The sequence below is a fragment of the Myotis davidii genome, unplaced genomic scaffold (genome assembly GCF_000327345.1).
Source record: "Myotis davidii unplaced genomic scaffold, ASM32734v1 scaffold390, whole genome shotgun sequence".
In the NCBI taxonomy this organism is placed as follows: Eukaryota; Metazoa; Chordata; class Mammalia; order Chiroptera; family Vespertilionidae; genus Myotis; species Myotis davidii.
The window spans coordinates 2,490,759-2,511,534 of record NW_006282748.1 but is presented as its reverse complement, the minus strand read 5'-3'; the positions used below and the strand labels follow the sequence as shown (position 1 = coordinate 2,511,534).

Here is a 20,776-nt window from a genome sequence, read left to right as displayed (position 1 = left end):
ATCCAGCCGGAGGCCCGGGGCGGACCTTTTGGGGAGCAGGTCGCTGTTCCTCTTCTCCCGGACCCTTCGGGGTCTTGGGCCAGAACTCGCTGGCTTTCCAGCTGCTTCCGGAGTCGTGTGCTGGGCCCGAGGGCCCGAGAATCGGTCGGGTTTTACCCATCGGGGGATGGACGGGGTTGGAATCCTAGCGCCCCCACCTCCCCGGCCCAGACCCCTGACGCCCCTGCCCGCTGCAGGGGTTTGGGCCTGCGGCTCAGCCGGGGGTCAGGGGGCGCTGTGGTGTCGACCCGGGGGGCGGCCCCCGTGCGTGGGTGCAGGATTCTGAGCTCCCCAGGGCTCGGTTCCGGTTCCATGATTCCTTCTGCGGTGGCCGTGGCCCGAGCGCCGCGCCGGGGCGGGTTGGCGGGCCCGGACGTGCGGGGGTGCCTCTTGGGCCACCGAAAAGAGGTGGAATCGGTCCCCTTCTTGGAATCGAGGTGACCTAACCCCGGCTGTTGCGGGGTCCTGACCTGCTAGGGGCTGGGAGGCGGGGCCGAACACCTGTGCACAGGTGCGAGTCCGATGCTCTCCTGTCGGGTTGCCCATGATAAAAGGCGAAAGTCATCATTTCTGAGGTGTGTTTCAGGAAGCGTGTGACCCGACTTTCCAGAGGTCTGTATAGCCATCCACCCACATTGCCCAACTGGCATCTTCCTTAAGCCTAGAACAGCCAACCATTAAAAAAAAAAGAAAGGAACACCAGGGAATGATGTAATCTGAAGGCAATCTGCTGATGAAACGAGCCCTCTGATTTAAGTCTTGGCTTTTTCGCAGACACAGAAAGGGGGTGCGGACGGATGGTAGGGTGCATGTACTGAATTCTCCCTCCGTGAGGTTGATTGGAACGCGTTCCTAGTTAAGGAAGCTGGGCAGTTTGTGGGAACCTGGTCTTCCTAAAGTTGCCCCCCTACCCCCCGCGGTGTCCCTTTCAGCAGCAGGCAGTTCGATTTTCTCTGGTGATCGCCAAGTGGGGCCACTTTGCAGAGTTTGTAAACCCTGCATCAATTGCATCCTGTGTCTTGTTCTTTTCAGTTTAACCAGTCAGTGAGCAATGAACTAAATATTGGGGTAGGAACCTCTTTCTGTCTCTGTACGGATGGGCAGCTTCATGTCAGGCAAATCCTGCATCCAGAGGCTTCCAAGAAGGTAAGAGTGCTGCCTGGTGACTGGAGGTTTTGTTGTTGTGGTTTTTAATGGTTTACCCAATTTTCACGATTTTGAAGAGATGCATATGGGGAGTCATTGTTGCAATTGTTAAAATGTTACAACATAGCGTGTGATGTATATTTTACCACAATACAGAATTCACAGCGCTTTCATAGAGGCATTTGAGATCGCAGCAATTTTTAGAGATACAGTTTGGTGACTTTAATAAAAGTTTTAGTTTTGTTTGTGTTAAGTTTCTGAAATGTTTGACAGTCTCTCTTTTCTAATGCATATTAGCTACACTTTTGACACTTAAAACGACAAGTAAAGAGAACTGTATTTTAATACTCTGTAATATTCCCATCTACATGAAAATTGCTTTATTTTAGGAAGGAAGGGGCCAAGGAAAAAAAGTCTAATTAAACTTTTTAGGTTATATTTCTCATATTTTCATTCAGAAGCTGGCACTTCAAAAGCAAGACTTTGTAACCAGTAAAACGTTAATTGTGGTGTAGTGAGCTTTTCTGACTTAAAGTAAATGTTCAAAACTGATTGGATTCTGTGTCAGAATAATAGGGTCAGCCCCATTTTTTCACCTTTGCTTATCTTTCTGATAATGGAAGAGAGTATGGGGTGCCAAAAGTACAATCTTATTGTAGATATACTGTGGTTTCTCTCCCTGGGAAGAATGAGGGTTTGGGCATAGATAGCAGAGCCAGTGTCGCCAATCTTTGCTAATATAGTTCATCTGATCAACTTAATTAGCTTGAGCTCTACCTTGAAAGGATGGAAGTAATATGTTTTTAGGGAAACTGTACGAGGCAATTCTTGCAATGAAAGGTTTTAGACTGACAGTTGATGTTGCAACTGGGTAGTCAATGCAGATCTTCCTTTTTCCTCCAGTAGGGAAAAGGGAAGAAATGCATGTACAGTGATAATTTTTAAAGTTTGAAGGAGAAACTCAAGTTCCTATATCTTGAGGATTGAGAAAAGCACTCCCTTTGTAGCAACCTTAGTAATTATTGGATTAGAAGGGGGAAGTATTTTTTGTTAATTAAATGCTAGACCGATTGCTATACCCTTGATCCAGAGTTAGACATATTTGAGGATTCCACACCGCCCTACTCCTCCCCCACCCCCGCAACTCATAGGAGGTAGGATAAAGCTTAATCCTTTCCCTGTTGGGCTGAAGAGAAACAGCTGCTTTTCTTATTTTAGATAGGCTGTCTTGGATATGGGAAAACCTCCAGAGAAAAAGAGACATTTTCCTGAGTCACTTGTATTAGGATTTTGATTAAAGAAAACAGAAACAATTAATTTAGTATAATAAAACAATTTAGTATCATAATGAACGATATTCTATTCGTTAAGAAAAAGTAGAGAAAATGGTAAAACATAAAAGTAAATATTCCTGCCACTCAGAATATATTAAAGTATTTTTCTCTAATATGAACATATCTGGATATATTCTTAAAGATTTTTGTAAAGAAAAAAAGCTTCGTTTTTACCAGGAGCATTCACACTGCACAAACCTTTTAGCCTACTTTATAGTTTTAACAATATGAATGTCTTCTGTAAGTACTAAATAAAATACTCAGCATTTTAAATGGATGCAACTATTTAAACCGATATTTTATGTTAAATATGGGCGTTATTGTCATTAATAATAGCTTTTAAGTGAGCATTTTTGTAAGCAGTTGTGAGGATTCATGATTCTTTTGGTAACTATTTTGAAAACTGGCCATTATACAGTGATAACCCTATTTCAAATATAGTATGAGCAGGTTACATGTAATAGAATCCAAAAAAGGAAAGATATATCGAGACATTCATTATGGCATAAATGTTAGGGGTTACAAACATTAAAAAGTCTTTATTTCCTTGATTTTCTAATTTACAAATGAGAAATTCCCAATAAGTAAACACAATGAGAGATTTTCAAAATTTTAAGAAAAATCTAAATTCAGTTTTAAAAAATCTTCCAAAGTTACTCAATGGGGTCCCCTGAGGTTGGGGTGAGGGTTGGGGGGGAGGGGGAGAGAAGAAACAACAGTGTAATATTTGCCCTGACAGTTGCTTTGTATGATAATCCTAAGAGTGGTACCTAAGAATAGCAGGTAACTACATCTCCGTTGCCTTTGAGACTTATGGTATCTTTTCTTTTAAAAGTCTAATTTGACTTCTCAGGTATAGCCAGAATAAAGGTCAGGAAAACTCATGTGACACTGTAATTTGGCACAAAAATAATTCTTTTCAGGTAATCAGGAATTCACGATCTTAATGTGATTTTGGTACAGGAAATATGCATTATTAGAACCTAGTATTTAAAACTATGTTTTCTAACTGAATCCTATGTTTAGGTATACATTGTGAACATACGCATTTTTAGGAGAACTGAAGGCTGGTTTGCTGCTGAAAATACAAGTGGACTAAAATTATTACAAGTCGAAAAAGAGTGTAGTTTTATCAAACAGAACATAGAAAATACAACAGCCCAAATGTATTACAGCATTTAGAAGTGTTTTGAGTGGAATGAATAATGGAACATAAGCATTATAATCCATTGCCTTAAACTAAGATGAATTTTTCCCATGAGACTTGTATAGAAGATACAATCCTATAACAGAAAATAAAAGCACCCTAACATTCAATTAAAAAAAATTGTGGTAAAATATATTTACACTCAATCCTTAGATTTATAGTTATTAGGGAAACGGTAACCTAAATTCATCTAGTTAACAGTGTATACCTTGTCCTTCCTCAGAATGTATTATTGCCTGAATGCTTCTATTCCTTTTTTGATCTTCGAAAAGAATTCAAGAAGTGTTGCCCTGGCTCACCTGATATTGATAAACTGGATGTTGCAGCAATGACAGAGTGTATCCTTTAAGTGGTTACCCAAGTATCATTTGAAAGGATAGCTGCAGGGAAAAAATGGCAACGCAAAAAACAACATTAAAACATTTTTAACTTTTATCAGTGTATGGATGAAAATGGCCTGTCCTAAACTTGTCTATGTGCTATGAGAACTAATGCAATTATAGGCATCTTTTAAAGTATTTAGAATTGGCTGAATTTTGAGAGTGACTTAGTTAGATGAATTTTTGTGAGTTGAACACATCTAGAGTAGAATAGAGTTTCATGTTATGGGAGTAGTTTGGGTCTTGGTGGTTGATGAATTGAAGAATGTGAAGACTCAATTTCTTTGATGCCAATTCCAAGGCCACTTGTTCTTGACTGTCTTGAGCAACTCCACTAGAGCAATAAGCCATCTTTTGAGATAAAGTGAGGTTGTTTTTTTTACCCCCAAGTTTTGTATTACCAAGGTGTAGTGTATCTGATGCATTATGTCTTTAAAAGTAAATCTAATAATCACAAGTCTTATAATCATGAATGACCCATCATCTTTAATCCGGTAACTCTTTAAAGTGCTAATTAATAAGCAGTCGTGTGCTAACATATCATGGAATACTGAGTAATAGAAGGGTTAGGTGACACGCCCAAAAAGCCACTATGAGAATTGTCATGAAGTTGGGTTCATGTTGCTTTCAGGAAGTTGTGGGTTATGATGTTTCTTCTTAAACCTGCTCATTCTTTTTCAGGAGCTAAAGCCTGGCTTTGTGTTTCTTTTCTTAATCCAAAGCCTGGTTTTGTTTTTTTTAAAATATATTTTTATTGAGTTCAGACAGGAAGGGAGAGGGAGGGGGAGATAGAAACATCAATGATGAGAGAGAATCATTAATCTGCTGCCTCCTGCACACCTCCACTGGGGATCAAGCCCGCAACCTGGGCATGTGCCCTAACCAGGAATCGTTTTGGTTTATAAGTCAATGCTTAAATACTGAGCCATGCTGGCCGGGCTAAAGCCTGTTTTTTTAATTTATTTTAACATTTCTTTTCTTGATTGAAAAAAGATTTGCGTATTTTTCCTAAGCACTTGTAAGTGGGTCAAACTCTAAATTTTATTTGCCTTCTTCCTGGAAGCAGTTAGCTTCAGTTTTGGTTTAGCTGGTTAGTAGCTAGTTGTTTAGTTCCCAGTGGAGCTGGGAGAAGGGTGGAATAAGCACATTTTGCGGGAATCCTTTGTAAGAATTTCATTAGAAAGTTGGGACAGCAGAAAAATTCTTACTTTTTGTTCTGTTGGTTTGAATGCTTGTATTTAACTCTGGCTGCCATAACAAATACCATAGACAGGTGACTTAACACAATTCTGGGTTCTGGGAAGCCTCTAAGATCAGGAGGCCAGTTTCTGGTGAGGGCTCTTCCTACCTCCTCTCTGTGTTTCACATGGGTGGGGGGAGCAGTGGGGGAAATACTTCTTTTTCTCTGGAAGGCCACAGATCTAACAAATGAAGGCCCCTTCCTTATGGCCTTAACTGCCTCCTGAATACTTGGTCTCCAGATACAGTCACATTGGGGGATAGAGCATCAACAGAAATTTTGGGGAGGGACACAGTTCAGTCCATAGCAAATGCTAACCTATCTGATGCACTGGCACAAAAGAGAGAACCAAACATTCTAGAAAGTAAATGAAAAAATAGTGGAGGAAAACTCTTATAAGTTATCTTAATTTAGAAAAAGACAGTTTGAGTAGGAAAGGCAGTTAAGAATCCTTTATCCCTGACTATTCAGTTTTCTTAATGTGTTGATAGTTTAGGGAAAACTTGTTAAAAGTTCATCCATTTTTTCTTCTTGGTTTCTTAAGAGTTTCACATATATAAGATTCGGGTTTATTATTCAACATTTTCAAATATGGTAGACTGGGCTTTTTACTTGTTCATGTTACTTTTAAAAATAAAACATTGCATTATCTGACCTTTAGGTGAATGGGTAGGATTCTGTGCCAGTTATTTTTTGTCATTCCTTAGTTAATCCTAATTCTATAACTATTTTGTTGGTGGTTCTTTTTCAAATGCCATGGAGATGAAAATTAAATATAACATGAGTTGTGAATGAAGCTAGGTCAGGCTCCATTTCAGGCATATCACACGTGAACGTTTAGGAAGGATCTCATAGCCATTAAATAATGCCTTCATTGAAACAATTAGGGACCTGGCTGGATTGGCTCAGTGGACAGAGCATTGGCCTGGGGATTGAAGGGTCCTGGGTTCAATTCCGGTCAAGGGCACATGCCTGGGTTGTGGGCTTGATTCCTAGTAGGGAGTGTGCAGGAGGCAGCTGCTCAGTGATTCTCATCATTGATGTTTTCCATCCCTCTTCCTTTCTGAAATCAATAAAAATATATTTTTAAAAAAAGTAGGAAATTTTATATTTCTTTAAAAATAGCTTAATTAAAGCCTAGTTTCTTTTGGCTTCCATTGGGAGAGTTAGATTTATAGTTTCACTACCAATCAAGAAGTGGATTTTAATCTTAAGTGTGTCCATTAATGTTTTCTTGTGTGTCGTCCCCCCCCCCCGCCCCCAACACTTAGCAGGTAAGAAATATTAAGCTTTTCTAGGAGTGGTTTTTGTTTTACTTTGCTCTTGTGATCAATTATTTTGTGACTCCTATTCAGACGAATCATTATTTCCCTGAGCAGGCCACCAAACCAATTCCTCAGGTCAAAAGCAATTATACCAAATTTGACTTATCAACTTGCCCTTATCTATTGCAACGGATTTCTACGGTGCCTGCATTGAAAGAGCTGTCCTATTCTTTCAGACCACTAGACATTTCCCTTTGTAATATGGAATTGGCACTAAATTGGGAAACGGTAAAGAGGGTCATTACACATCCTTGGTGGTTTTGCCAAGTAGATGGAGAGTCACTTGCTCCTGAAGGATTTACCTGTTCTACCAGGTAAACCAGCAAGGAAGGGCGGCTCTTGCCAACCCCTGGGACCAGACAAGCGAATACGCGGCGTGGCTTTCCTGGGAGAGTCACTTGCCTTCTCCAGGCCTCAGTTTTATCTCAGGTATTCCCAAATGAAAGCTTTGCAAACTATCAGGTGCTATGTAAACAAAAAAGTGTAGCTACTTTGATAAGAGAATGGGTTTTAGGAATTTCTTGAATGCCGTTCTGGTTCTTATTTTAGCACTTGTTTTCCTCTTTTGTGCTGGTTCTAAAGCCACTTCTGGTGTTCCTGTTGGGCCCCTCTGAGTTACGCCAGTGGCAGGGTTGTTACCTGCCTTTTGAGTTATGCGGTCCCAGCTAGAGAGGCTTCCTTAGTAGGTGAACTGTGGGTGGCATTTTGTAAGGTTTTTACTTAATCGGGTGAGGTGGTGAGGGTGTGGTGATAGGGACTGGGGCCCTTGCAATCTGTTGTTTGGTTTGGGGGAAGAAATTATCTTAGGTCCCTTATGGAAATTAATACTATTTGTCTTCTGGTAATAGGATATTTTGCTTGTGGGACTATTTACATAAATGAGTTACCCAGTTTTCAAAAAGTGTAACTGTATTTTATCCCCCTAATGTTGGATAGAATTGGTTTCTTGACCTATTTTTTGTTAGCTTTGTTATTTGTGAACTGATTTACTCTGATTAATCAAGACCCTCGCCTGTTTTGTTTACTCCACTTTGCCAAGCCTCCACTAAGAACTTGTTTTAATAAAGTATGGCCTGTAAGGAGAGCAGGTGAAAGAAGAGAACTGTTTGTTGAGTGCTTACTATATATGCCATCAGTAGCCTCACAAGTGCCCAGTGGGGAGTGGTATCACCCCTTCTTACAGCTGGGGAAACTGAGGCTTAGAGGTTTTATCTTTTGTTAGTTAGGAGCCGCCAGCATTTAATCCCAAATCTGTTGTAAAAGTCCTACTCGTTAACTAGGGAGTAATATTCTAAAATGTATAAAGATCTTTTGAGGGTGGGGCGGGCATTTTAAGTAGATTATCTCCCTTATAAATTTACCTTCTGTGCTTCCTGAGCACATACTAAACTAATCAGAAGGAAAAGGAAGTTGATTTTGTAAAAATTCTATTCAGTGGTAGGGTATTGCATCTGTATGTACAGTTTGACATTAGCAAACTAGAGGCCCAGTGCACAGAATCGTGCACTAGTGGGGGGCATGGCCTATGGGGATAGGCCTGCTGTGGGAGTGCCGTTTATCCTGGTCAGCTGAGCTGCACTCCACTGTGGGAGCGCCCTGACCACCAGGGGGCAGCTCCTGCATTCAGTGTCTGCCCCCTGCTGGTCAGTTGCACATCATAGCGACTGGTCAACTGGCTGTTCTGGTTGTTCTGCCTTTTGGTCGCTGGGCTTTTATTATATAGGATACCATTGTATTAATGCAGCTTTTCATTATCAGGTTAAAAAAAAAATCACTAAACCACTCTTACCTGCCCATCCAAGGATGAGTAGAGGTGTGAGTCTGTGTTTATACGTGTTTTACCACTTCTCAATGGGGGTAAAGGATGTGTGTGTGTGTGCGCGCACATGCTACTAACACAGTGACATTGGCCTGTTTTTTCATATGTTAACGGTGTTCATATACGGCAGAGTGCTTAAGCACATGAGCTCCGGAGTTGAATTCATAGGGGGGAATTTACTGCACCTCTCTACCTCAGTTTCTCCAGTTTGAAATGGGCATGACTGTTGTAAGGAAGGATGAGGCATTGTATGCAACCACTTAGCCAGTGCCTGGTCTGCGGCACACCCTCCAAGGTTGACTGCGATCCTTCAAACCTCACCAGGTTGCTGGGTGTCTCTGATGAAGAAAAACAGCTGCCAAGAACTGTGAAAAGGACTTCCTTATTGATTTAAGATCATGTCTAAATGGCTTTGCCCTTAAAACTTTTTTTAACTTCGTGTGAGACTGGATATAGACCTTTAAAAGCCTCAGCTGCATGTTAATACAGGCATACTGCAGGGTTAATTTCACTTCTCTGTTTGTAGAATACTCTGTGTTGTGAGTGTCGTTCATTCCGCTCTCACTGTGCCTATTTGTTCTGATTAATTGAACTGGGCCTTTGCAATCGCGCAAGGCTTCATTGCCCTGCCTGAAAAGTGAAGGGAGGATTGAGAATCCTACTTAGTACCTTTCAGCGTATGAAAGGGATTTTTAAATCTTACCAAGTGCACAATTATGCTGGGCTAGGAGCGACCTTGTTAGCTAGAGAGGTGAGAAATGATCTTTGGCATCACGTTGATATGATGTGAGCCAAATCGGCAAATACTCTGGTTTGTGGTCTGTAATAAGTTAGGGACTAGAAATACTGTATATTCTTGGCCAGCACTCAGAGATATGTCGATTTCCTGTGGTTTATTTTAATTACAATTTACTTGTAAAGTGTGAGTTGGGAATTCCAGGATAATTTTTTTGTGTGTTTCACGGCTTTAGACGACTTGTTTACTGTCATGGAATCTCCCTTCCCTAATATACCCCATATCAATTGCTTTTTCTAAAGTAAAATTTTGGTCTCTTTTGTTGCATTAGTCCTTCCATCTTTTTTTCTTTCAGGATGTAATTGACTTGTCAGTTTTGTTAGATATTTATGTGGTGCTTCCTTACAATAACACCTCCTGAAGAAATATTTATTAGGGTAGATGTCATTGTTTTTTTCCTCTTGGAAAGGGTAAGCTTCTGAGGAATAGAGTTAAAGGTTATTGTCCCAGCATTTATTCTAGGTATAAAGACATTTTTCTTGTCTTGGCTCCTAGTTATGTTCTTATACATAGGCATTCTTGATTGACTTCTTTTCAAAGCTCCTTTTAAAGTATGGCAGCTCATTTATAGAACTTATTTTTCAATTTTCAGGGGAATTTGTCGCTGGTTTCGTTCCTTTACATAATTGTAGGAAATTCAGTTCTTAGTTGGAGCAGTAGTTCAGCTTTTCTCTTGACATATTTTGTTTGCTATTCTTTTATTCATTGCCATAGGTATTTTATTGTCATATGCCTGGCAATATAGTCAGTTGTGTTATACTACAAATAAAAGGGAAACACCCTTGTTTTTGAGGGGTCTCTGGCAGGGCAACAATGGCTTTGAGTTGAAATTTTGAATTGGGGTGCAATTATAACTTAGGATATTTAAATTGTAATATATAGTTTTTTTTTTAATATATTTTATTGATTTTTTTTTACAGAGAGGAAGGGAGAGAGATAGAGAGTTAGAAACATCAATGAGAGAGAAACATCGATCAGCTGCCTCCTGCACATCCCCCACTGGGGATATGCCCGCAACCCAGGTACATGCCCTTGACCGGAATCAAACCAGGACCTTTCAGTCCGCAGGCCGACGCTCTATCCACTGAGCCAAACCAATTTCGGCTGTAATATATAGTTTAAACATCATTCCACAGTGTGCTGTTTTATATGTGTGTGATTCTCTTAGGTATTAACTAAAAATTTGGTTTGGTTTAAAAAGATATTTAGAAGTAAAAACTGGGCCTTCTGTAAACAAATTTGTCCATTTTCAGGCAGTTGGAAAAGGTAACTTTTTTGAGTGGATAAGCTAATGAACTTTGTAAAATTGCTCTCTCTGAATTCTACTTTGGACTAATAAAAGTGTGGGTTAAATCCTGAAATCTCTTTCACTAATGGTGGCACTAAAGAAAATAACTCTCTTGTTCAAATAGAGGCAAGGTCTCTGGACTTCTAAACTCTGTATAACTGTAGCCTTTTGCTCAATTTTAGCCTGAAATGTTAGATTTGTTCCCACCTGCGTGGCTTTACCCTTCCTCATTTCCTCACGGCGTTCCTCATCTGTAAAGCTGGCTGAGCCTGTTGGTGCTGTTGAAGCTGCCTCAAGGGCAGGATGAGTAAGTTGCATGACGAGCCATAAATCAGGAGGTGCAGACTCATCTTGCCTTACCTCAAGATCAGACGTGCAGCAATTCAATATATAATTATAAATTGATAGGGGAAAGGATTGGCACTGAAACTTTTTTCTTCCTTCCTTCCATTTGTTCATGTTAAATTCTGGTAAGGATTATGAATGGAGCAAACCTTCCAAAAGAGAGGGAGGGTGTGTGTGTGTGTGGAGGGGGAGGTGGCGGGTAGTTTGGGTATGCAGGAGGTTAGGTGACTTTTAAAAATTAGGAGCTTCGAAACGTGTGATGACTTGAAGAGAAACGTGTTGGCACATGTTATGTGGAACCAAGTTCGACAAATGTCTAGAACATGCCCCTCCCCAGTTACATTTTGCATTCAGTATTATTCTGTATTAGCTTCAGATCTACAGCATAGTGGTTAGAAAATGATGTACTTTACAGAGTGGTCCCCCTGACGTTTCAAATGTCCATCTGGCCTCATACATAGTTATTACAATATTACTGACTATATTCCCTATGCTGTAATTTATATCTCTGAGAACATTCTCTTAATGAAAAAGTAGAATTCAGTAAAATAATTCATTAGCTACAAATCTGTGTCTACACAGGATACTTTACATTTGCTCTCTTTTGCTTGGCTCTTACCTATACAGGTAGAAAGCTCCTCACAACAAAGTATTGCTCAAAACAAATTAGGCAAAGTGTCTTGGTGCAGGGAATCAGGTACCCATAGTCAGAACAGAGGTGTGTTGTAATTCCAGCTCCCTTACTTACCAGCTGGGAGACTGGGTGAGTTACAGCACTTCTCTAAATTCTAGTTTCTTAACCTGTTTGGTTTTGCTATTGGCAGGGCTATTGCAAAAATAGGAGGAAATAGATGGTGTTCGGCCAATGTTCTTTAAAATCTCTGTCTAGTAATGGCCTCTAACATGAGAGAGTTTTTTCTGACAGTTCCACAATACATGGCGAAGGGGGGAAGGTGGAGCTATTGGGAACTGTTAGCTTTCCCAGTGGTTCTCAACCTGGGGTGGGTTTTGCCCACCAGAGGACATTCAGCAATGTTTGGAGAAATTTTTAAACATAATCAGGGTGGGTAGCAGCCAGCAGGCTGCAGGAAACCCTATAGTACACAGGAAACCCCTTCTCAACAAAGAGAAATCTCTGCCCTACATGCCAGTAGTGCCACGGTTGAGAAACTGGCTTATCCAATAGGGTTGGTTTCCATTTCTTGGATATCTTTCTCTCTACTCCATTCATTCCTGACAAAGCTGAAAATGTTACTGTACTAGAATTGCAGGGTTCCAAACTATTATTCAGCCGTAACAAAGTTTTGTATCATAAACTATGGCTAGTCACAGCTAATCTTTCTTTGTTCTGTAAGGATCCTTAAAGTAGTCCTCCCTGATCCCCTGTTCCTCCACAGAAAATTTAGGGCAGTCATCTCCCCAAAGTATCTTTACCTTTTGATTCTGGTTTTCTATCCTGTTACCATAATCTTTGAAAGTGGTACAGAATTAATAAATATATATAGACTAGAGGTCCGGTGCATGAAATTCGTGTGCGGATACGGTCCCTAGGCCTGGCCTGCGATCAGGGCCATCTTCCCCCGCTGCCTGCAGCCGGATCTGCACCCCCACCCCCGCCACCACCCACCCTTGGTTCCCCATTCACCATCAGGCGATCAGAGCCTGCCGGCCTGGGGGAGGAGCCAAGAGGTGGTCAGTGCGCCTCATAGTGACTGGTTGAGTAGTCGTTCTGGTCATTCCACCGTTAGGGTCAATTTGCATATTACCTACCCTTTTATTATATAGGATAGTACAGCCTTTCCACAGGTGACCATTTTAGTGGCCCCAATAGGTGGTCATTGTTCTGTTGCTCAAACATCTCCTGGGATTGATTTTTTTTAATCCTTCAATGAGCAGCACATTTATTTCATCACTAGATGATGTAAAGGGAGTGATTGCGCAGGTGTGTGTTGCAGAAATTATTTACCATTTTAGCCTGATGATTATCTTACGAGTATCCAAATCGGCATCTGGTGAATTCAGATGTTTTAGTCATAAATGTGACCCTCAAAGTGTGATGAAATAATGGGTTAAAATGGGAAAGTTGGTCTCCTGGTGGTTCTAGGAAGAAAGGGAAAGGATATCACTTATTAAATGCCTGCTTTGTGCCCTTGCTTGCTTTATCTCATTTCGTCTTTACCCAAAAAAACAAAAACAAACAACAAACAAGAAAAACAACCCCAGGAAACTAAAGATGATTACAGTTTATGCTTTACAGATAAGCTGAAACTTAGTGGGGTAGTTTGCCAAGACCACATGGCTGCGTCTGTACACGTGGTATATGTAACTGCAGAGACATGCAGCTGGTGAGGGACAAGAGAAAAATGAATTTGCCTGGCAGGGTGGGTCTCTGCTGGAGGAAGGAAGGAAGGAGGAGGCTTAGGAGGGGGGTTGAAATGGAAAGGAGATTTTGACTGGAGAACGGAAAAGGGTATTACTTATTGAATTAACTACAGATGATCGGCTCTAATGATTGGTGGGATGGAGCTCTCTGAAGTTTTTTTTAACTTTTTTTTATTGATTTCAGAGAAGAAGGAAGAAGGAGAGAGAGAGATAAAAATATCAATGATGAGAATCATTGATCAGCTGCCTCCTGCATGCCCCCTATTGGGTATCGAACCCACAACTCAGGCATGTGCCCTTGACCGGAATCGAATCTAGGACTCTTCAGTCCATAGGCTGACGATGCTCTAGCCACTCAGCCAAACCGGCAAGGACTCTCTATATTGTTTTAACATTGTATATGTCCTCTTCATTTGAAGTAAGATAGTGCCTAAGAACTTTTTCTTAATAGCTGCCTTCATATTTTATCCTTATAAAATATCAGTCAGAAAATTGTAAAATAAGGCAAATAGGCTAATAGCCACCACCCTAAATATAGGCTATCTTCATTTTATTTCTTTTAGTTTTTTTAATTGTGATAAAATTGGTATACAAGCCTATATTTATTTCAGCAGTAAATATAATTCAATATTTGTATACACTACAAAATATTCACCACTGTAAGTCTAGTTATCATCCATCGCAATACAATCTATCCCCTTCATTCCTTTTGCCCTCTTTCCAACCCTTTCCCCTCCAGTCTGTTTCCCTGAAATCTATGGTGTGTGTTTTTTTGTTTTTTTAAGATTGCACAAATGAGTGAAATCATATGGTACTTGTCTTTCTTTGTTTGATTTATTTCACTTAGCATGGTACCCTGTGTCCCTCCATGTCGTTGCAGATGGCACGATTTCCGTCTTTTATTTATGTGTGTGTGTGTGTACTGATTTCCGAGAGAGGAAGAGAGAAGGGGAGAGAGATAGAAACATCAAAGATGAGAGAGAATCATTGATCGGCTGCCTCTTGCACTCCCTCTACTGGGAATCGAGCCTCAACCTAGGCATGTGCCCTGACCAGGAATTGAACCGTGATCTTCATGGGTCAATGCTCGCTCACTGAGCCACACCAGCTGGGCAAGATATCTTTCTTTGTTATGGCTGAATAATACTGTGTACCACATCTTTATCCTTTCATCTAGGTTGCTTCCATATCTTGGCTATTGTAAATAATGCTGCAATGAACATGGGTGCAATATATCTTTTTGAATTAGTGTTAGTATTCTTAGGATAATTACTCAGAAGTGGAATAGGTAGGTTATATGATGGCTTTATTCTTAATTTTTTAAGGAATTGCCATATAGTTTTGCATATAGTGGCTGCCCCAGTTTACATTCCCACCAACAGTGTATGAGGACTCCCTTATTTCCCCATCCTTTCCAATACTTATTTGTTGTCTTTTTTAAAAATAGCTGTTCTGACAGATGTGAGGTGATCATTATGGTTTTGATTTTTTTGACTTCAATTTTTCCAGTAATTAGTGATGTTGAACATTTTTTATATACCTGTTGGTCACTATTTTCATTTTGAACTTGAGAAAAGATAAAATCCCATTTATGATGGTGTGTTTTTTGTTTTGTGCTTTGAGGGTGAGAGGAATATAAAAAGAAAAGGCTTATCTGGCTTTAATTGGCTTTCATTTCTCTTGTCAAATGGGTGTGGGATTTTATTTGTACACGTTCTAATGGTCCTAAACTACTCATTAAATCCTTAAACAGGGTAAGCTGTGGGGCAGCTTAAACGATCTGTTGGGGAAAATCTTTTTTTTAAATATGTTTTTGTTGATATATATTTTTTTAGACAGAGAGCAAGGGAGAGAGAAAAACATTGATATGAGAAAACATTGATTGGCTGCCTGCTGCATGCCCCTTACTAGGATCAAGCCCACAATCTGGGCATCTGCTCTGACTGGGACTCAAACCGGAGACCTTTCAGTGTGTGGGAAGATGCTCAACCAACTGAGCCATACCGGCCAGGACTATTAGGAGAAATCTTAATCAGAGAGAAATTGCTCCGTATTGCCTAATTCTTTCCCTTCTGCTTCATGTGCACTATAAAGTAGGCAATGCATGCGAGGGTAAGCCTAGCAGTTAGCAAAAAAGAAAACTTTGTGAGCCCACTCTGCCATCTCAGCACTGGTTCAGGTCCATTATTTGGCCATAGCCTGTTTGATTTTCTAAAATAATCCAAGGAATCCCTTTTCCATGAGCACTCTCAGGCTCTCCTTTGTTGAGTAGCCTTTAACCTCAGCAAATTTGTGAAAGGTGAACATCATGATTTCCATGGCGTCTTCCATTTGAGATGGCATTTTGTGAAGTCTTGACTGGAGGCGGGCAGGACTGCTAGGCTGCCTGGAACACGGGGCCAGTCAGTATTGTTACATGACTTGTACTACGTTATAAAATCGATGCAAATCTATGCATAATACAAGTGTGACTATAGCATTGAAACTTAAAAAACAGACACTTCAATGACTGTTAGCTTCTAAAGGTAACTATCGTAACAAAGATACATGCTTATTTTCGAGGGATTTCAAATTCATAAGACTTGATGGAACTCTTCTTTGGGGTTCCACCTTGAAACCCAATTTGAGGCGTGTATTTCTTAAAAGCCATGTTTCCTGTTTTACCCAAATAATCTCCTTTCTGGATCAAGAGCTATGTTGGCCAGTGTTGGCGCGAGTGCTTGAATTGTTTCCTAACACAATTACTCTCAAAGGACAAGCGTTTGCTGCGGTAGCATCCCCCCAAAATAGCGTCTTCAGTAATTTGAGGTGTGTTTTTCCCAACATTAGACTTAAAAAAAAAAGTCATTTATGATCTTCGCGGACATAACCATATCTTTATGTCAGTATAGCCATTGCCTTGTGTGTGCTGTAACGATATATAAGATGAAGAGTTCTATTGATTTTGTTGAATACTTCATGGTTTGAAACTCAACAAAAGTCTCAGTATTGATGCATTTACTACTGCTCAACAAACAAATTTTGTTGCTGGTAGTACCTCAGGACAGGGTTTATTTGGCCATTTTTATGTAGGAGAGATGGGAGACTTCAGGAAGTGTGGGTGAAGTCCAAACTGATGGGATGCAGCCATTCTGAGATTTTAAAGAATTGTCCATCTAGGTACATTTTACTTCGCTTCTTAGCTGTGTGTGTTTCATTTGAAGTTAGAAGCAACCTCATTTTACCTCCCCAAAATGCTTCCTTTACTTAACCTCCCAGGTTTAAATTTCGAGAACAATAGCTCAGTGTCCCGGTATGGAGCCTCTCAAGTTGAAGATATGGGGAATATAATTTTAGCAATGATTTCAGAGCCTTACAGTAAGTATTGCCGTTGTAACAACGTACACCTAGAGTTTGATCCCACCCTCTCTCCCTCACCTATGCTTTTGAATTTCCTTCTATCACCTCTCTCTCTGATAGCTAAAATGATGACGTGTGTGTTCTCGTTTTTAGATCACAGGTTTTCAGACCCAGAGAGAGTCAATTACAAATTTGAAAGTGGCACTTGGTAAGTGTTTGAGCCTTTTCGTTCGTTTCATTCACTTTGTGACATTTAACTTCCTTTATACTTTGGCTATCCGTTTTTCAAATAGCAGGTCATTCCTAGAAGAAGGTTTATCTTAAAATGTGCTTGGATGTCGGGATTAATTAACATGTAATGAAATGTTTGTATCCTTAGTCACTATGCTCTTATGTACAGCAGCGTATGTTTGTGTCTGTGGTTATTGGATAGCCTCTCTGAACTATCCATTCTCTCACTGGAAAACGTCCAAAGGGGAAAATCATAGGCTTTACAAGAGTTCACAAGGCCTTTCCTGAGATAATTTGAAGTGTGTTCTATCAGCTTCTACTTTAAAGCAAAGGAAATAACTGGGGAGGAGTATGAGGTGGCGGTATCTCTGTTTGTGATCACAGGCAGACTAGTTAAGTTTGTAAATCACTGCAATGAATTGTGTGAGATTGCCTGGTGCCTGACATGAACAGAAACTTCTGGCATCTTTGCCCACAGAGAGACTTTAAGGCCTATTTCGTTGTAGAGAAAGTGACTCACTAGGAAAATGTCCTAGGAGTACTGAAAATATGAATGTGGGAGGAATAGAACATCAAAAGGTGTCAAAATCTATCATAGGTGGTTTGCAAATGACTCATTAAGGGGTGTGGGCACTCCCAGGCATTTCCATAAACACTGTCTGAGATGGCTCCCCTGTTTGATAGAGGAGATATTTTAATGGCAGACTTGTGACCGTGCACACACATTCCTACGTGGGTTAACCGCCAGCTTCATTCACACCTTGAATTTTGCTATCAAAGTGCGTTTAAAACCCGCCGGTGTCCTGGCCAGTTCTGAGGATGAATTTAAGCCTGTCCTTCTTGGCTCTGAATTGACAAGCCATCCGGATGTTGGGAGAACTCTGCTTTCTCAGAATCGATCCTGGGCCCTTTCGAGTCTATGGCAGGCAAGCAGCAACTCAGCTGATGGATGGATTGCAGGGGGAGCTAGCTGTGTTAGATCTGCACAGCCAGTTATCTTTCTGTAGTGAACCACCTAGACATAACTTTGAATTGTGCCCAGATAATCTTTGGTTTTACACAGTAAATTAGGCAAGATTAAAAGTCTGTCCACACTCCAAAAGAATAACACTTCATGTGTGAATAGGCAAATTGTCTTACAGGGGGTAATAGGTCAGACGCCCTAGCTTTAATCATGCAACCTGAAGTTTCGCTTGATCCACAGCAGCAAGATGGAACTTGTTGACGACAACACGGTAGTCAGAGCCCGGGGTTTGCCATGGCAGTCTTCGGATCAAGATATTGCAAGATTTTTCAAAGGACTCAATATTGCCAAGTTGGTTTTCTTTCATCTCTATTTTTTACTTAACAATCCCAAAGGGATCATGGGTTGCCCATCAGTTTTCCCCTGACTGTATTTTTTTTTATTTTTCCTACTGCTCCCTGTTCTGATCTTTCTAAAGGGGAGGTGCAGCACTTTGTCTGAATGCCCAGGGTCGGAGGAATGGAGAGGCTCTGGTTAGATTTGTGAGTGAGGAGCACAGAGACCTCGCACTGCAGAGGCACAAACATCACATGGGGACCCGGTACATAGAGGTACGTCCTCACAACCTGAGACCCTGACATCTTGAGTGCAAACATTAGAGGGCTCAGAAACCATATCTTAATTTCCCTTTCTTTTCCTAGGTTTACAAAGCAACAGGTGAAGATTTTCTTAAAATAGCTGGTGGTGAGTGCCTTTTATAAAATGTGGCTATAATAAGAATCTGAAACTTTGACCTATATGCCAAGGTTAGATAAGTAGTGTCTTGAATAGTTTTTAGTTCCCAATGAAACATAGAAATTAACTTTTTTTTTTAATAGGAGGAAGAAAATGTCCAATAGTATCAGTAAGTGTAATGCATGACTCTTGCCCTAAGGCTTGAGTCAACCAACTATAGTTAAATAGCCATTAAAAGTAGGATTACACAAAGTGAACAGGTCATATAAAGTTCATGTACAAGGGCAAGAGTAGTTCTTAAAAGAAATGAGGTCTGAAAACTACTTTTAAACAGCCAAGTAGAATACCTGGAATTGTTGCATATCTGCTGCTAGTTTTTCTCTAAATTTCCTGAATTCATCAATGGCCACGTCTATGGTAGCTTTCTGGCATCTGGTATTTTAGGATATGTGGCATAAGTCTTTATCCAATTCTTGGGTGATTTGCAACTTTAAAACCTAAAAATAACAGATGCATAAAAAAATGTTAACTAGGACTTGCCCAACAGATTTTTTTCTATACGTATAACTACTCTGTAAGTTTCTATTGCTCTGTCAGATTGCTTTATAACTCCCTTGCTCCTTTTAGTATATTGAATATCTTCCTATGTTACTCAGTTTTCTTAAATGTTCATTACTATTCAGTATTATATGTACCATACATTTTTATTAAACATCCCTGTTAGGCATCTAGAGCTTATGTCCAACTCCTCACTCTTAAGTATGTTACAGTGAATATTTTTGTATCTATGTATGTGCCACTCATTAGAATGAATGGCTAAAAGTAGGTTAGCTGAATCAAAGGATGTGGGTGGGTCTTTGAAGAGACCTTTGATACCTATTGCCAAAATATACTAGGGTAACTTTCACTTAATGACAGAGGACATTTGTATCCCTGCATTATGTAGCTCTAGTAAAAAATTTTTGCAATTGTAGAACTTGTAGCAGCAGCTTCTGGTTTACACAATTTGCTGGCATAATTCTGTCCTCGAACTTATTTCTTGAGATAAACCACGGCTTCCAAATTTAGAGCTTCAAGTTTAATAGTGTTTCCAAAGTAATGTTTGCTATTGGTTGAGGATAGAGTGTGTTTTGAGTTGCTATGATTCTGAGGTCCTATGATAGATAACATTGTAAGTTGCAGGTGGCAACGTTATTAATGTTCAAGTTAAAACCTAGTATTTCATGGTATGTGAGCAGTATAAGTAAGGGAAAATATTGCTAGTGTAGAGCTTGAATGATGTGCATTTGAGTATTTGCTACATGGCCATACTGTACAAAATGCTTTATGCTAGGCAGAAATGTTAATAAATGTTGAAATTAACTGCTAAGTATATTTATTATACTATTCTCTGTATTTGAGTATGTTTTAATCTTTCTTAATAAGAAGTAATCAGAAAACAATAACAAAAATCGCTAAAGTACTTTATATATAATAACTTATAATTTATGAGATAGGTAATTTTACCCTCATTTTACAGATGAGGATGCTAAGTCACAGAGGTTACATTTTTCCAAGTCCTGTGTACCCTAGTAAAATGGTAAAGCCAAGATTGCACCCAGGCATTCTGGCTCCAGGACTTAGGCCCTTAACCATCATGATGATTAATTGCCTCTCCATGAGAAGAATATGGTGGCTGGTCCATAATTGAATTGTCTGGTTATCCTCCTAATTGAGAAGTGCTTTATGAAAATGGTAGGGGGAAAGTTTTAAGACTGTGGGAAGAGAATTCTTTTTTCCTCGGTTGTTATTAAGAAACTCAGCTGGGAGTGTGGGACTTTGTTACAAATTCAAGACATTGCCAAGAATTTTACCATTTCAAACTTGGTGAAGTTGATGTCTTAATCATTTCTCCCCCTGCTTCCTAATATTTGTGTTTCCTAGGTACATCCAACGAGGTAGCCCAATTTCTCTCCAAGGAAAATCAAGTCATTGTCCGCATGCGGGGGCTCCCGTTCACCGCCACGGCCGACGAAGTGGTGGCCTTCTTTGGACAGCATTGCCCCATCACTGGGGGGAAGGAAGGCATCCTCTTTGTTACCTACCCAGATGGCAGGCCAACAGGGGATGCTTTCGTCCTCTTTGCTTGCGAGGAGTATGCACAGAACGCACTGAGGAAGCATAAGGACTTGTTGGGTAAAAGATACATTGAACTCTTCCGGAGCAC

At 40.2% G+C, this 20,776-nt stretch overlaps 1 protein-coding gene and 1 pseudogene across 1 annotated transcript in view; one reads left to right on the top strand and one right to left on the bottom strand.

Moving 5' to 3' along the window:
• ESRP1 (epithelial splicing regulatory protein 1) overlaps positions 1-20,776 on the top strand; it is a 50,451-nt gene that overhangs the window by 1,222 nt on the left and 28,453 nt on the right. The window contains exons 2-9 of the mRNA XM_015560927.1: positions 1,036-1,185; positions 3,950-4,064; positions 16,560-16,658; positions 16,794-16,848; positions 18,076-18,186; positions 18,314-18,446; positions 18,537-18,579; positions 20,494-20,776. The exon at positions 20,494-20,776 is cut by the window's right edge and continues 14 nt beyond it. Coding sequence (XP_015416413.1) covers positions 1,036-1,185; positions 3,950-4,064; positions 16,560-16,658; positions 16,794-16,848; positions 18,076-18,186; positions 18,314-18,446; positions 18,537-18,579; positions 20,494-20,776 — 989 coding nt within the window. The remainder of the gene's footprint in view (positions 1-1,035; positions 1,186-3,949; positions 4,065-16,559; positions 16,659-16,793; positions 16,849-18,075; positions 18,187-18,313; positions 18,447-18,536; positions 18,580-20,493) is intronic.
• LOC102759513 lies at positions 15,244-15,680 on the bottom strand (annotated as a pseudogene).